Raw genomic sequence first — 15,022 nt, 5'->3', positions numbered from 1 at the left:
CTGTTCTTTGTCGCTCTTGCAGCCCCCACAGCAGCTCCGCTGCTGTTACTCACTCTCAGCCCCCTTGGCTGTAATCGCTGCTGCTCACTCCGCAGCGCTGACAGCCTCGTGCTGTCTCTCTTTCTCTTCGTCGCTCCTGCGACTCTCTGCAGCCACACCGCTGCCTCTAACACACAGCCTTCCTGGCTGTACTCTCCTCTCTCTTCGTCGCTCCTGCGACTCTCTGCAGCCACACCGCTGCCTCTAACACACAGCCTTCCTGGCTGTACTCTGGGGTCGGCTCCCGCTCGCCGGCGGTGCCCCCCTCCTCTCATTCGCCCTCGTGGCCTCACCCTTTTCCATTCACAACCCGACTGCCTTCTCTTTCCGGTTTACCCACTTAAGGACCCCAACCTTTCACCCACGTCACCTGGCTCCGCCTCCTTGTGACGTCACATCCGGAAGGTCGCTTTCGCCCGCATTACAAATTTTTGAGTACGACGTTTCGCTGGTAATTACATACAGCCTCATCGGGCAATAAGTAGAAAAGAAATCTGTTTATTTTCACTTAACTGGAGTTAAGGGGCGTCATGAATCCCAACAATTGCGTACACACACCAACGACAACGACCCCCCGTATAGTCTTAACATACTGTTGGGGCAAGTGCTGTTAGCGAGCAGCGCCTATGAAGGCCGGCACGGCACTTGGTCTCCCAAGTGACGATGTTTTTTTACACACCGCGCCAGGTACTCATTTGAGGCTGAGTCTACCTACGGGGATGCCAATGACCCATTCAGATAATTGTCACTGGTGTTGGTCGTGAGCGGGAATCGAACTCGGGTCACCGGGTTCGTAGCGAAGCGCAGTAACTGCTACACTGCCGCTCCACACAAACAACGCCCACTTTCACGTGCACATACACACAGTCACTCATAGCGCGAGGCTGTGACTCATTACATCTCACGAAGGATCGCTCCGCCGAACAAAATAGTTCCACGATTCAGTTTGCATGTACAATTTCGCGTTTTAAGTCTATGTTTAAAAAAGTTATATTTCACGGAAGCTGGTCCGTAAGTGAGGTTGTTCGTAAGTCGATGACTACCTGTATACGGTATGCATATTCTATGATACTGAGATGTGTCGCTGAATGAGCAAAACCCAATTATATCGTCTATGGTAAATCCACCACATCTCACCAGATGCGAATTTGACATCATTAGACCTCCTTTGCCAGTACCAAAATATAATAACAGGGTTTTCCCCCTTTTTTCTGGCAACAAAACTGAAACCTTTTACAAGGAATCATGTGTGCATTAACCACAATACTTGTGGTCAAAATGCAAACAAAAAACACACTGATAATATATGCATTGTCCTTGAAACTGATTGGCCCACACCAGAGACACCTTTCTTTTGAGCCTCGTCTCAATTGGTGCTAGACCAGAGGACGCCAAATGGCGTACATCTCAAAGACAATGCACTATCAAAGTAATGAGGGCTCGTGGTAAGCGTCTCCATCAAATGCGAATTATTCGTCTGGTGCATCATTGAGCGTGGTGATATACGACTTCATCGCTAGATGGCGGTAGGTGACAGGAAATGCTACATTTGTAAGCCGATGCTCTTGCGCTAAATAAACTACGAGATTCTGCCATAACAAATGTGGTCTCATTCGTGCCAAAGTTAGATGACAGTGACATTAGTTTGCTGATCTCGGACCTTCGAGGAAGACAAATGGTTGTGGAATGATGGGTGGACTTGACCATCTCCAAAACAATTTTGAGCAGCGTATTAGAATGCATTCATCTGAGTCCACGAGTGTTGCATTCGTGTCAACAATATCTCTATGCGTATCTAAATCAGCGCAATCCTCCCGTAAATCACGTGACATCTGTGTGGCCGCCCCCACTCTGAATCCCTCTCTGCTCACAGGCCCCCTTTGAAATCAGACGCTGCTCCTCCTCCTCCATGCAGAAGGTCGTGGACCTCACCGTGCCGCCTCTTCCTCCCTCTCCCCTGAGCCTCTGCTCTCGTTTCTCCGTTCCTTTTCCATCGTTTTCCTATGAGTTGCCATCCTTTCTCTTCTCCCTTCTTTCCTTTCCCGTTGCTTTCGCTGTTTCCGCACATTCATTGCATTCTTGACTCGACTCAATTCCATTCTCGACGTTTTTCCACGGATACGAAGTTGCTAGTTTTTGTTAAGGCACTATAGTTGGCGATTCGCATGATTTAGTTATTAACTTACACTGCAGGTGACTTTTGCAGTCTATGAACGTGCTTATAGATTATCTTGAGCGATTTATGGCCACCCAAGGCTTACCGGTGAGTCTCAGAGCTCAACACCGTTCAAGGTTTGTCTTTAAAGGTCAAAGTGCAAAACATATACTCAGTCTAGAAATCCAATGTTTTCTTCCAATTACCATATGCTATACATTATTTAATACGCCTATTTGCATTTCACAATGTCGTTTGTAAAGCCATCCACATTCCATTTGAATGTCTAATTGTGCAAATGTGTAATGAATTGCGTGTTGAGCGACTAAAGTTATCACCGATTCTTCGTTCCCCAATATGACTCTTGATGCCCATTTATTTCTGTACTCGGCTCGTGTTTCAAGTCTCCCTTGCAACGTTAGGCATAGTCGTCTCCATGCCAGACCCGTGTATAACGCACCTCCGATTAGCACGGTTGGCTACGTACGGTGCAGAAAAAGGTCTAGATACATATAACAGCCTTTGAATCCATTCAGACTATTTAAAATTAACAATAACCCGTCTCACAAAGTAAAAATAAAAAAAACAACGTCTTGGTCCATCAGCCTATAGGCCTTCTGAACCAATGTGTTCCAGCAGCATTTGTTTAAGCAGGCAAACTATTAGACTGGTCTTGACTCTCTCGGCCACATCAGACAACACTGAATTAGACCAGAGACGATAGAATATCGCAGTAGACGTTGTGTAGATGCGTAGAAGTTGGGCACACGTAGCATGGAAGTCGGGGTTCCGCTGACTCTTGTATAATAGCACACAGATGTGTGTGGGCTGTGTGTTGACGCCAGACATGGTTTCGCCCAGGGCTCTCGTATTGCCATTGCGTGCCCCTTTGTAAAAGCACCGAGCACCGTCGGCATTGTTGCAGAGAGGCAGCTGCAATCGAGGGCAGGGGAGACGCGTGGCCCATTCCTATTCTCGTGATCCGAGCGAAGCTCATCACGACAGCGATGTGAAAAGACACGCCAGCGAATGAATGAGTCAATAGAATGTCTTCAAATCACCCTCGTGATTTCCTGAATGAATGCCAAATGCAAAGCACATATACATCTGGTAATCTCAGATGTACGTCATCGTGTTCATTTTATTTATTTATTTTGGCTAGAGACACGTTTAAATGACATGCATATCCACAGTCCAGTGTTCGTGTGTTTTGTATATTATAATATGCGCTGTCGAGGGCTTAATATCTCACTAAATATTTTCTCTGTCGTTGGTAGACTGGGAGATGATATGTGATGTATGCAAGTATGTTGAAGTTCTTTCGCACCCGTACGTAGCTAACCTTGCTAATCGGAGGTTCGGGGGGGGACAACAGACTAAACACAAAAATCACTTTAAAGGAATGAGTTTTCAATCGAGATTTAAAAGTGCAGAGCTCCAGTGAGCAGCCATAGCGAGGGGTAGACTGGATGGAGTGCGCTGGGTGCGGAAAATGTTCTTGGTCGTCGACCCAAACCGACGTGGCTACAATAAAGGCACCTGTGGCGGTAGTTACATAAAGTTTAGTTCCCTTAAACAAGAGCGTTGGACCAACGTTGGGTCAACGTTGGTCCAACGGTTCCAGCCACATGCCAACGTTGGGTCAACGTTGGTCCAACGGTTCCAGCCACATGCCAACGTTGGGTCAACGTTGGTCCAACGGTTCCACCCACATGCCAACGCTGGGTCAACGTTGGTCCAACGGTTCCAACCACATTCCAACGTTGGGTCAACGTTGGTCCAACGGTTCCAGCCACATGCCAACGTTGGGTCAACGTTGGTCCAACGGTTCCAACCACATTCCAACGTTGGGTCAACGTTGGTCCAATGGTTCCAGCCAAATGCCAACGTTGGGTCAACGTTGGTCTAACGGTTCCAACCATATACGAACGTTGAACCAACGTTGGTAAGTGGTTGAATAATAACGCTGTATAGCGTCCCTGCAAAACAATGGCACGTAGTATCTACATCTAGTCTGGGTCTCCCCCATGAGGTTTACTCATGCCAGAATGTGCACTTCATCTGTGTGGACACTTAGTACTGGGGAGAGACAAAGGCGATCGGGCGAGTGTTGATGCCGGCCCCAGCATTGATCTTGTCTTCTTGGCTTGATTAGGTGCTCACACCAGTAGCACTCGCCCCAATCCTAAAGACATATAGGGTTATATGGAACCGTAAGCCTTCGCTTATTACACACACAGCAACGGCATGGGAGTCATCGTCAGCCTAAGACTCCCCACAGCTCTCTCAAGGTTGGCTTGGAGCTCGGGACAATCGACGAGAGAGAGGTGGACGGCTGCGGTTAAACAAAAAAACGTGTAAAGGCGCAGCCCTGCAATGGCATTGCCCACGACACTGCCGGTAAAGCTGGCACCTGGCAGACAAGGAAGGGACTTCTCTTAGAGCAGAGGTCGGCAACCTTTCGGAGAAGAAGATACTTTTTTTTGACCCAAAATATTTCGAAAGCCGCATCACGCGCAGCAGAGCTTCCTGTACACAAAACACCGGCAGCAGGTATGGAGCAGACGACACATTCTGACTTAAATGGACAAAGTAGGTGATGGAATAAACTGCGTCTATTTAGTTGGTGTCCTCCCCTTAGTTCTTCTTCAACAATACAGCTCCACTGTTGCACATTTTGTTGACACCAAGACATTCCATGGTGACACAGTCCCTGCCGCATTCAATCAATTATCTTTACGTTCAATTATGTTTAAGATTTTTCCTTTTTGTTTTAAACGGCTGCCCGCAAGGGGGCAGCCAAAGAGCCCCGAGGGGGGGAAGCCAAAGAGCCACCCGCATGCCTGATTATCCCAGTAGCACAAGTAGCTACATATCTAGCTAGGGGCCCCGCACTTTCAAGGGCCCCGCGCTAAATGCTTTCAAGCTATCAATTCCGGTTCAGTGATTCTACACTTGCTCTATTATTCTAGTACTACACTGCCTTCAACTTTTATGAACGACTGGGTTAAGGTTAGCGATTTGTCGTATTACCTGCCTGTATAGCAAATGAAAAAATACAATTACTTTACTATGCAAGTTTAAAAAATGTGTTTTAAAATGTACGTGTTTTTTTTTATTTAGGGCCTCTTTATAACATATGCTACAGGCCCCGCACTAGCTTCATCCGGCACAAAAGCAAAGTTTGTGGGGAATAATAGCCATTTTCAATACCTTTGAGGCATAGGCAATTAGAAAACAACACTTACTACCCAGGGACAAAAATCGTGTTACATAGTGTTACAGTGTTACCACACTGCACGCGCGAAAAAGAGAGGTCGCCAGTTCAATTCGATCTCACGGCGCGGCACAATTATACAAACCATGGGCACTTTATGTTTTCATCCCCGCCCCCACGCTTCTGGAAAAGTAGGCCAAATGCCCTCTCGGGATTCTCTCTAAGAGCGCCCCTCAAGAGGAGGGGAGGCCCTTTTCCACCAAACCAGTGGCGTCATCGAGGAATTTGCAGGGGCTGCGCCTTCACCTTTCACCGCGCTCTCTTCGGTGTGTTGCTTTAGCATCGCAACGCTCCGGCGTTAACCTGCCGATGGGCTGCATATGATGAACTCAGCTACTGCCCGGTGCGCGCGCGCGCGTGTGAATGCTGACAGCGCTAGAACACGTGTTTAAACAAACACGCCGAGCTGCGAACGCATGCCAGGCGTTGAGATCAAGACACATGCTCGCCGTCCCCCCTAACACACACACACGGCTGTGCAGAAGATGGTCTTCAAACAGCCTCGCACCACCGCCACCACCGACACAACCCATGGGGCCCCAACTCGAGCATTACAAGCATCCCAACCCCCATGCAGACCCGGCAAAGTCTCTCTCGCTCGCCGGTAGCCCCGCAGATCGCCCAACCAGATTTGGAAGAAAAAGTCGGGGGTTGTTCCCCCCTCCCCTCCACCCCCCGCATCGCCCCCCTTCTTGGATGGCTCCCTCTCCCGCCCCCTCTTCCTGAAACGAGAAATGCGTCTGCGATTGGCTTAAGCAAGCGCGAATGTCCCCCACCAACCCGCCCCCGTCCCCTATAGCCGCTGCGTGCAAGGGGGCCAACCAAAAGGTCCCTCAAAGCCCATTCCCATCTCCTTCCCAACCCCACTCACTCACTCACCCACTCACCGCAAGAACTCCAAAAAAGATCGCCAAACGCACGGCGCCTCCACTCTCGCCGTCTCGCCTCTCTGCACGCAGTTTCACGACTTGTCTGGGGGTTTTTTTTCTTCTTAGGAGGAGAGGGGTTTGACATCGGTTGCTGTTGTTGTTCGTGGGGGTGGTTGGTGGTGGGCACTGCCCCCCTGAGCTTCTCTCTCTCTGTCTCTCACGTCTTGCTGTTGTTTCGCAGCTCCACAACTTTGACGTTTCCAGCCGGCAAAATTCTGAAACGTCAGCTGCTGTAAGTTTGTTTACACATATATATACACATATGTCGTGTTGTTTTTTGTCTAAACATATGTTGCTTACGACTTTGAGAAAAATAACTTTTTTTGTAAATAACTACGATTGCTCAATCTGACTGCTCATTAACAGGAAAATGTTGAGTTATTTGTCCTGGAAGCTTCATGACATTCAAAAGCCAGGTCCTGTCTTAAAACCACACTGTCGTGTCGTTATCTTACTGCTATTGCATTTACTGTGGTATGTTTTGAACAGTCAATTTGCGAATGCTCTCGTGCAGTTCTGCAGTCTGTGTGTGTGTTCGTGTATTTGCAATTGCCACATAACTCGTGTCCGATATACACGTGAGAGATATGGTAACCCAGCAATATGTAATACAGTGGTGAAAGTGTCACAGCCATGTGCATGTTGTGATTGAGTGTCAGTGGTTGGAATGCAGCAATGCCTGATGCAGATTGCCTTATAACGTCTACATCTTTACTAATAAGTGCGGTGCAGTGACATCGTTGCTGGTCACACTGCACTACACAGTCCTGACAACCCCAGTTTAGTGCCCAGACACAGAAAACATCACGGACAATTGCTCTCTGATCCTGGCTTTTAGGCATCGTCTGAGGTTGACTGAGCCGAAAATTACCATCGAGCAGAATGTGCACAGAACCTCACATTGGGTGACATTTATATGCAGACGCAATGGGAACACATTTTTGTTGTCTGTGTGCGTGAACGCCAGGGCTTGAATGAGCGGTCACTCGGAGAGCAGAAGCCTCAAGTTATCTGCGCCGATCGTCGGATGAATGACTTTAAATCCCGGTCGTGGTCCGAGAGCTGGATCGAGACTCAGCGAGAAGATTAGAGCGGCGCGGTCGTAATCTCGAGAGAGAGAGACGATGCAGAGCGGCTGTGCCCAATTCAGGGGCCTCCGCAGCTGGCTCCTGCTCCTCCTGGCACTCGGCGCTTTCCTGCGACCCCGCGTCGCGTGGGGTCAGGAGGACGATGAGGTGGTCATCAACAGGGACGAGGTGGGCAGCCCCACCGCCGACGGGAAGGGGCAGCCCGAGATCCCGGAGGGGGCATCGACTCTCGCGTTCGTCTTCGACGTCACCGGCTCCATGTACGACGACCTGGTGCAGGTGATTGAGGGGGCCTCCAAGATTTTGGAGACGTCTCTCAACCGGCCCAAGAAGACCCTCTACAACTTCGCTCTCATCCCCTTTCACGACCCCGGTAAGATGAGACGTGAAATGTGGAGAGCTCATCGATTCCGGTGGGGCTACCCCCCCCCCCCCCCCGTTTTTTGTTCATTATTAGGCGACGTGACTTGGCGTGCCGCAGTTCTGATTCATAGAAGTTAAAGTGTTTCCGTGGTTGAAGAAGAGAATTGGGACACTGACGTTCCTGTGGTGGGAACTCATTTATTCATCGGTCAACCACGGGTTTGCATCATCACACAACGTGGCACAGGATATCCATCGGTCTGGTAATTCATTCAGACCTTAATCTAAGCTGCTGTATATGTGCCATAGAGCACATATGAGAATTGCAAGTGTACTCATATCATGTTAAAGCCCCGAGCCATGTGTCGATATTCCACATTCCCATGGCTTTTGGCTTCCCACCAGAGTAGGATTTTTGTTTTCCTTTACGCCATGGAGATGACATAAACCGAGTTGAACAAAGCACAACTTAAAATGCAAAAATGAAACTCCAAGTGCCAATGTTACAAACGCACGGCCGCCGAGTTCTCCCTTGTAGAGGGGCGATGAACCCGAGTTGCCTTGCACCTGGTTAAATAGAGAGCAACCGAATTGACTTTTACAAACTCCAGCTGCGGAGGCTGGCCGAGCGCCAGTGCAAATCCTACCGGTTTTGTGTATCGTCTGTTGTTTTGGACAGCACCGAGTTTACAATGCGCCTGGTTTGGGGCGCACAACGATGTTTTATCGTCTCTGCCGGGTCGCGCGATTCATCCCCCCCCCCCGTGCGCGTTGCTTGTCGGGCGAGGCGGAGGAGGCTTAGTCCCTGCGAGCAGTCGGGAGATTTACACTCCGGTCGTCATGATGGCTTTGCTCCCATTCCTCCAGCAAACCTATTTAAGGATTTTAACGGGCGCACCGCTTTGCCTTTGTCGTGTTGTTACGCGGAGTATGAATCAGAATGCTTTTGTGGCATGTGCGCTGTGTGGTTCTAATAATGGTGTTTATAAATCATACCTTATCACCCTCATCTTCACATCCCTCCACTCCACAACTGGACTAGCTTCTTACCCGACTGCAAGATTGCGATGATCGTGTTAAAGATCCTTCATGGACTAACCCCTGCCTGTCTCTTCCACCTGGTCTATATCTACACCTCTCATCCTACTATCCACTCCCAGCCACCGATGTTTTTTTTCTGTTGAAACTACCGGTTAACTCTCCTCTCAATGGGAGGTCGTTCATTCTCCTCTGATGCCCTGGCTGTCCGGAACCCCCCTCCCCGCTGGCTATCCACGCAGCTCACTCACTCAGCTGCTCAAGTTCAGGCTACTGTTTTTCCGTTTCTCCACTGCCTCTGACTGTTTATCTCTACCTGATTTGTTCATTCTTACCCATAAATACAACTTAGTCCCCATTCCCTTCCTGCACTCCACTCATGCCCCTCTCCCAACAAAAATATCCTGTTTCAGATTGTATATATATTTAAAATTCAATCCCGTTTTTTCCGAAGCTCACAAAATACACAACCCTGCTGGACAAGGTCCCGAGATGCAGCCTCATTGAAATGATGTGCATGTCCAAACCGTCTTGTGTTTTGAGACAGCTTTTAAATAGCTGTCTAAATAATATTTTAACACAAACATACATTACACCGTGTAGACTTGCACAGTTGTGCTGCTATCGCTCAGCGACGTGTTTCCAGGCCGTACCACGCGGTTGTTTGCCAACGATGTACCGACGTCATTTCTCTCCGTGTCCTGGGAGCTCACTTGCTGAAGATGCTCCCCAGCATGTGGAGCAAACGTCGGGGACGCCGTGTCAAACAACACGCTGGTGCATGCCCGGAAAGGCGTCGGAGAGCTAAACGTGCACGCATGCACCTGTCTGAAAACGTGCGCTGCTGGCCTGTGGCTCCGATAAGAGGCCCACAATTGCGGTGGGTTTCAATCAAAGCATTGCATGTTCAGATGAAAGGTATTTAAATGGAACGGAATTATGTGAAAACCCCACAATGCCTTGAAAACCCAACAGAATGTTGTTGTTGTTGTTTTTCTCATGTTCTAAGCTGGACTTCAGCATTGCTTGAGCAGTGTCCTGCCATAGGCACCAGTGCACTTGAGACATCTCCAATCAACTTCAAGGTTCTAACCCAGAATCCCTTGTGTGCTGGCCCAAAACTGTTTGACAGATATTGAGTGTTCCAGCGTTCTAAGCCATTGGCTGATTTAAAAAAAAATGCACGGTTTTAGACAAGTTAATGCACAAATCGCTGTTTTCTATTAACAGCGTGTGGCTTGTTGTGTATTCTTACATTAAGGATGCTGTGAAATAAATAGGTGAAAAAGTCAAAGTGCTTTAATGGGCATTGTGGCTGCAATTTATTTATGTATGTTATAAATGGGGCCTAAGCCACTACTCTAGTGGAAATTATATATTCTACCTTTTGTGGTTGATCACTGCTGACTTTACACAAAGTGGCGCTACTTTTAGCAGCCCGGGAATTGTGATGGGCTGATTAAGCCCAGGACCGAGATTTGAATTTGTAATCTTTTAACTGACACCAGGCTGGTTGATTTTAGCAAAAAATATTTTACAATCAATACCATTACAAACCCGTGGCGTGATTCTGAAAAATGTATCGTAGGGTTTCCAGACCAGTTTTCATAACTTTTTATTCACATCTCGTATAACATTGGTGGCATTGTACAAGGCAAGAATTGCCTTGTGGCAGTTTGGTTCAGAGGAAATGTCCAAGCTCAGCAACATGATATCGTGCCCCGTGATTCAGCCGTACAAAAGGCAGTGTAATTATTTAATGGTAATGTTCTACATATGCATAACGCACAGCACATCAGTGCAGTCATGACACTTATGATTTGTAATAGCACGAATGGAAGAATATTTGTCTCAGAGGACAAAGATCTGCTTTGTGCAAGTCATATATTTTTTTTTACATATATAATGGAGAACATATTGTGAGGGAAAACATTCTTACCTTTGGCAGTATGATATTTAATTTTGTCAACCACTGCCGTGCTAAAATTCCATGGAAATTTTCAGCAGTGCCAGTGGGTGTTTTCAGGGGATTGCTACTCAATTGCCTACGCTGCAGTATATATTAACAGACAGAAGCGCCAACAGAGCAGTGAATTGGGGTTCAGGGTTGACATCTTCCAGGACCATTCTCTGACATGATAGGGTGCCAAAGGGTTTTATAAGGTCATTTATTAGCCTTAAGAATAACTGACACGGTGATTAGGATGTACTGTTGGCACTCGCAGATTTGTTGCACGTTTGATGTATTGATACAAAAGGGTCATGAACATACACCCACCCATTCGGTTCTGTGACACAGTAGCAAAGCAAATTTTTTAGCTGAAATCAATATTGCTTGTTCTCAGCACCTTGATAGCTTGGGAAAGTTATGGACTTCTTCTCAGAATTACTAAAATATTGCATGGATACCGTTAATTTTTGTTCATGTTAATTTAAGGTGGTCTATTCATGCTGCATGGATGCAAAGTATAGCGGTTTGTTGGTGTGCACAAATAAATAAAAAATTGAAATTGGCTTACACGATCATTTAATTTTTCATGACCACATTCCTCTTAATGTGCATAAATCACGGAGGGAAATGCAAGATTGGTCACATCACACACACAACTGAAGTCATCAATCGCAGTGCTACGTTGAGACTGCAATGTTAGTTACGCCGTGTGCGGCATAAAGATCAATTAGAGATCACAGATAAAGAAATCTTTATTTATGTATTTATCCGGTGTGATATGATATATTATAGTTCACGATGTGACGATCATCACGATGTCAGTTTCCGTTTTCACATTGTTGTCAAATTGGTTTTGTGCTTTGATGTCATTCAAAAACAAATAATGGTTACTTCGAAGTTATTGAACTGCAGGTCGTTCCATATAAGTCTGCCATGAGTATTTCTAATGATCAAATATTACAATGTATCATGCTTATAACACATATATTGTCAGAAAACAGTAAAAAGCATTAATGTTACGGGTAATAATCGTTTTTTACTTTAATTATCCTTGTCAACTTTGATTGTGTTATTTATTAAATATTTTGTCAGGAAATGAAATCTTTAAGGAAAATTAAATGAGAGGCAAAAATCACAATATGACGAAATCTTGCAATGTGAACGATACACTTCCTTCCATCGTACAATGTACTTGAGTATTACCATATTTTGGCAATCCAAATAAAAAACCTCACGAACCCAAACAAGCTGATCGCCTGGCGGCGGTGGCTACGCACGCCTGTACTCCAGCGCCGTGGGGGGCGACGGTTAGTGGATCACCGCACGAATCTTGCCAAACTCCCTCCTCGTGGCCATCGATGAGATGCCATACCCTGGCTTGCGACGAGAAAGGCGGCGAAGCAAATTGTTGAACTCCGTCCGTACGGGATCGAGCGTTGCCCCCCCCCCCCCCCTCGTATGCGTGGGTTTTCTCCGGGTTGCACTGGTTTCCTCGCACGTGAATAGATTTGGCCAAACATCGCAATGAAAGGCCAGGTAGTTTGGGATCGGTTCTGGCTCCCTATCCGCCCGTCTGTGCTTTCTCGTGCCTCTAAATCTGTAGAAGCTGCGTGCGTTGCAAATTTGTAACCTTCAATTTAGCAGCAGAAAACGTTGCCACTTCACACGCCTGCCGTTTAAAATGCATTGTAATGGTTATACTTTGAGAATGGTGGAAAAAATAGGGATAACTCTAGTTTGGAGTTCAGAAAGGGGTGTTTGAGGCCCATTAGTGAATCACAGTAACACCTCGAAATGTGCATATTTGATCAACGTAGTTTCCGTATTAAGAACTGTGGGTGTATCACCATTACTTTAAACAGCAAGCTCAAAATAAAGTAAGGTAATAAATAAATGCACTGAAATCAATGAATAAAGAAATAACAAATGTGCGAATCATATAAATAACATTATGAGATGGATTCCTCAGTGTGGCGCATTGCGATGTTTATTTTGTGTCAGTTTTAAATTTAAATACTGTACAGTGTATGAATGTTAAATTATGAAATGTTTCGAGTATGAAATGGCACATTACGAAGGCTAGAAACGCGTCCTCAGAGTACTAATGTTATCAGCTATTCAATACACGAAGTTTCAATAGACGAACCTTCAGGAAGGCATTTACTTCGTATATTGAGGTGTTACTCTATGTAATTATTAAAAACACTTTAGTACGATATAAAAAAAAACTAAACAAATACTTTTATAAAACTATTAAGACAATTTTATTTTACAAGGTAAGGCCCACTGAGCTATGTAGCTATTTGTCAGAAGCAACCTGGCCACAAATGAAGTGGCTTATCAGCTGGAAATTCAAAGCAGCCAATTACTCTAAAAGCATGTTTTTAAATGTGGATGGAAAAAGCGGAGGACCCGGAGAGAAAGCCACACGACCACGGGGACAGCCTGTAAACTCCAAATATACAGCAGGCGTCAGGCTCGGGATCGAACCCACGATCTCTTGCATACCAGGCGAGGTAGTTAACATCTCACCACTGTGGTGCCCCGTGAACGGTGGACGTCATTTTGAGATACGTTCCATCCCTTTGCTTCCACTCCGTCAGTTTGGGTTGAGCGTTGGCCACCTCGTAATCCCATAGCTGAGTACAGCTTCCTGATGAGGCCTTATTAGGGATAAAATATAATACTAAAATCTTAACTGTGTGCTTAAATTAGCTGCTTTTGTGTAACAACAAGTTAATTAAACACAATAATAATCTCGCCACCGCGACTGATTCAATTCCATGTTTCGGTGCAACAGTTGCTCTTCAAATCCCCCACCCACCACCTCTGTCCACCCAAACAGTATCAATTTGTGCGCCGCAATTAGTCGAGCGGCACGTTGCACCTGGTGGGGTAAAGTGTAGGTATTTTATCGTGATGCACTTTATATAGCGCCTTGACCAAGACCCACCTCTTCCAAAGTGTCCAGTCGTCGTGGAAGAGTAGGCCAAATACTCTCCAGAGTTAGCTCCAGTGAAGGCCCTTCCGCCCGCAGTGGTGAGAGAAAGCAAATTTGGGGGCTGCGTCTACGCCTTTTCTTTGATGCATTATAATAATAAAACAATATATAACTGACTTTCTGAATTAGCACGTAATAATATATTTAATAGTGTTGTCTGTGCCTTGCAAAACTACACTTTGGGCCCTAAATTAGTCATGGCTGGCTCTTGCCCATAACGCTGGCCTAGTCAGTAGGCCAAAGCGTGCTGATGAGGCAAGGTGAAATTGAAACTGGTCCAATGTTGCCTTTTTTAAACATAGGCTACTGGGAAACATCAATATGTAAGGCCCATCAACAAGGATTGCATGTCATTTCCTTTTGGCAATTATACGAACCTCGTTATGTGTTTTTTATTTAAATTGCATAGCATAAATGCTATGTATACATAAGTGCATGGAAATGTACTCTATACTTCATCACCATGTTACAATCTTGACCATAATCTTTAATCCTGAGCAATTTTCTAAATTACCTTCTCAAAAAAAGAACAATTTTAATTTGGCAGTAATAACCTTTTAATTGTCTTAAATAGCAGGGTAATAGCTTTCCAAAAGGTGCACATACTGCAGTTCGATATGAGCACGTGATGTCAAATGTTCCTAAGCTTTTGGCAAGATGAATGACTGCGGTCTTTGATACCAGTTACTTTAAATTAACAATGATGTTTGGGGTTATCGTCTACGTAGGCATGCAACATCACAACTAGAACATTTATTACTGGATCTAGCTGGATAATACATGTGGTGAGAGTTGCTTGACTCCGTTGGAACCTTTGCAAGTTCAAATCTCAATAAGGAGCCTAACTCATCCGATCATTCATCTGGGGTAAAAAAAATACCACTTTTCTGGGAAGACCAGATGAAGAGTTTTGAGTGTCGCTGTGTTTTTTTCTAACTGAGTAAATAAAGGGCATTATTACTGCTGCATAATAATTATTTTAACAGTGTTTGTTCTCTGGAGTTACTTGGCCTCTGCCATCGGAATGTGGATTTTTATGTAAACGATATCATGAAATTGATGAATGGCTGCACTGGCAATGCGAACCTGTAAACCCACTGCAGCTGTATTTGTTGTCAACATATGACGAGTTGCTTTCAATGCTCTTATATATATTAAAACAAACATTCCCAATCTACAGC

General features: G+C 45.8%; 1 protein-coding gene across 6 annotated transcripts in view; it reads left to right on the top strand.

The window, feature by feature from the left end:
* Window positions 1-6,312: 6,312 nt before the first annotated feature.
* Window positions 6,313-15,022, top strand: part of HMCN1 (hemicentin 1) — a 267,719-nt gene continuing 259,009 nt past the window's right edge. For all 6 annotated transcript variants that reach the window (XR_013637801.1, XM_078865602.1, XM_078865601.1 and 3 more), the window contains exons 1-2: window positions 6,313-6,632; window positions 7,368-7,861. Coding sequence is in view for 5 of the 6 variants with exons in the window: in XM_078865602.1 (XP_078721728.1) it covers window positions 7,525-7,861 (337 nt within the window). In the remaining variant the exon portion in view is untranslated. The remainder of the gene's footprint in view (window positions 6,633-7,367; window positions 7,862-15,022) is intronic.

The sequence above is a fragment of the Lampetra fluviatilis genome, chromosome 20 (assembly GCF_964198595.1).
Source record: "Lampetra fluviatilis chromosome 20, kcLamFluv1.1, whole genome shotgun sequence".
NCBI lineage: Eukaryota > Metazoa > Chordata > Hyperoartia > Petromyzontiformes > Petromyzontidae > Lampetra > Lampetra fluviatilis.
Note: the sequence above shows the minus strand (reverse complement) of the source record. Positions and strands in the feature narration are given on the sequence as shown.